Raw genomic sequence first — 2,400 nt, forward strand, 5'->3', positions numbered from 1 at the left:
CGCCCACCTCAGTCTCCCCAAGTGCTAGGGTTACAAGAGTGAAGCACTGTGACTGACCCCAGGGGAAAGGTTTTTGTTTTTGAGACAGTCTCACTTTGTTGCCCTCGGTAGAGTGCCATGTCATAGCTTACAGCAACCTCAAATTCTTGGGCTCAAGCGATTCTCTTGCCTCAGCCTTCCTAGGAACTGGGACTACAGGCACCCCCACAACACTAGGCTATTTTTGTTTGTTTTAGCAGGCCCAGGCCTTTTTGAATCCAGCAGCTCCAGTGCATGTGGCCAGCGCCCTAACCACTGAGCTAAGGGCGCCTAGCCCAGGGGAGAGGTCTTGACTTACGTTGTCCTCCTGTGTAAGGGTTCATTGATATTCTGTCCCTCCAGCTCACGTGCCTCTGCTTGTGACCTCAGGAACTGATAGTAAGTCATAGGTCTCTTGACAGAACAAATGGGAGATGAAGGGGTGTGAAGTGGATGTCTGTGGGGAGTGAGATGAAGTCTTGGGCAGAGGTTGCTGTAGACAGGCTTGTGTGCTGTATCTAGGACCAGGAGTTAGAAACCATTCTCTCAGCAATTGGGGATCATCCACTGTGTGTCCAGCACTGCCTAACAGGAATGTGTTTCTTTGGTAAGTAGTAAAGTAGGAGGAAGCTGTGTTGAGCACAGATCTTTCCTCTCCAGCACGCTCATGGATCTTTCCGCTTTCACCCCCACCGGTATCAGAGCTTTATTTGGGTTATACAACCTCTGTTACTTTGATCTGTTGGTCTTCCAGGCATCTATCTCCTTTGGCTTCAGGAGAATAAGGTGGAAGGACTGGCTGGGTATAAATTGCACATCACCAACACCCCAACCTATTTGTATAAAGAGACCAGTCTTTTATCCTGAAAATTTTTAGCAAATTTAAGATCCTGCCCTGTTTCACTAAAGCTTTGCAGTCTTCCTAGTGCTACATAAAATTTGAGGAAAACGAAGAAACGAAACTCCTAAACAGGGACCCTGGGCGTGGATTGCAGGACAAGGGTTTACAAACATGTCTGTGCAGCCGCGGGGTGGCGCTTGCGGCCGAGGGACTACACTTCCCAGGGGGCGTTGCGGGGGCGGGGCCTGTGGGAGGTCTTGCGACACTCGCGCTGAGCAGATGGCGGGGCCCGTGAAGGACCGTGAGGCTTTCCAGAGGCTTAACTTCCTGTACCAGGTGAGTCAGCGACAGGGGCCGCAGGGGAGCGGGCCCGGTACCGCAGGCCCCTGAGTGACTGCTCCCTTTCCGCAGGCCGCCCACTGTGTCCTTGCACAGGACCCCGATAACCAGGCTCTGGCGCGGTTTTACTGCCACACGGAGAGGACCATCGCGAAGCGGCTTGTCTTGCGGCGGTGAGACTGCCGTGGGGCCTGGCGGCGGGTGGGACGCAGCAAAACGGGAGAGGGCGCTCGGGCGCCGGGACCATCTTCCTTCTCCGTCCCCAGGGACCCTTCGGTGAAGAGGACTCTCTGTCGTGGCTGCTCTTCTCTCCTCATCCCAGGCCTCACCTGTACCCAGCGCCAGAGACGTGAGTGCTCCTGCAAAGGCGGGGTGATTGCGGAGCATGGGGGAGGGGGTTACGGGAGGCCGAACAACTCCTTCCTACCTTAAGATGGGGGTCGGGCTTGGCAGTCTCATGAGTTGGCCTTCTCTTCTCAGCTCTGAGTTAAGTTGCTAACTCCACTTTCAAACATATGGTTTGGACTTGGCTTTTTTCCCCAATTTGGGCAACAGAGAGATGATGTTACCGTATGAGGCAACCTCACCCATGCTTAATAAATGTTTGGTTTTTGGCCTTGTGGAGCAAACGATTCCCATCACCATTCATTTATTAAAGAAATATTTCTTTTCTAAAATGTGTAAAGTGGGCGGCGCTTGTGACTCAAAGGAATAGGGCGCTGGCCCCATATACCCGAGGTGATGGGTTCAAATCCGGCCTGGCCGAAAACTACAAAAAAAAAAAGGTGTCAAGTACTGTGCTTAGATCATTATTCTTACTGAAATTGCAGCCTTTTCCAAACAATGTAGGAAAAGACTTTAATGGGAGGGGTAGAGTGCTAAATTATTTATGTCTGTTCTGGGAAGGTTCCTGATAAGCAAAGGGAGTGATAAATGGAAATTCTAGCCATGTGTGAGGCCTCTGAGACAAGCCAGCTTGTGGTGCTATCAAGGAAGTGAGAGTTCAGGGGCAAGACAGGACGCTGTAGAGGGAAACAGGATAGATCTTGAAGAAAATCTTGTCAAGGAGTTTGTATTTTCTTTTGAGACAGAATCTCACTATGTAGTCCCTGGTAGAGTGCTGTGGCATCACAGCTCACAGCAACCTCAAACTCTTGGGCTTAAGCAATTCTCTTGCCTCAGCCTCCCAAGTAGCTGGGACT

At 51.3% G+C, this 2,400-nt stretch overlaps 1 protein-coding gene across 1 annotated transcript; it reads left to right on the top strand.

The window, feature by feature from the left end:
* The first annotated feature begins 278 nt into the window (after positions 1-278).
* On the top strand, positions 279-1,820 carry RPP21 (ribonuclease P/MRP subunit p21). Its single transcript, XM_003789261.3, has 3 exons — positions 279-1,195; positions 1,271-1,371; positions 1,465-1,820. Exons 1-3 carry the CDS (start codon positions 1,031-1,033, stop codon positions 1,628-1,630), a joined length of 432 nt encoding a protein of 143 aa, XP_003789309.2. The 5' UTR covers positions 279-1,030; the 3' UTR covers positions 1,631-1,820.
* The last annotated feature ends 580 nt before the right edge of the window (positions 1,821-2,400 follow it).

The sequence above is a fragment of the Otolemur garnettii genome, unplaced genomic scaffold (assembly GCF_000181295.1).
Source record: "Otolemur garnettii isolate 467f Iridium unplaced genomic scaffold, OtoGar3 scaffold00031, whole genome shotgun sequence".
Taxonomy (NCBI): Eukaryota; Metazoa; Chordata; class Mammalia; order Primates; family Galagidae; genus Otolemur; species Otolemur garnettii.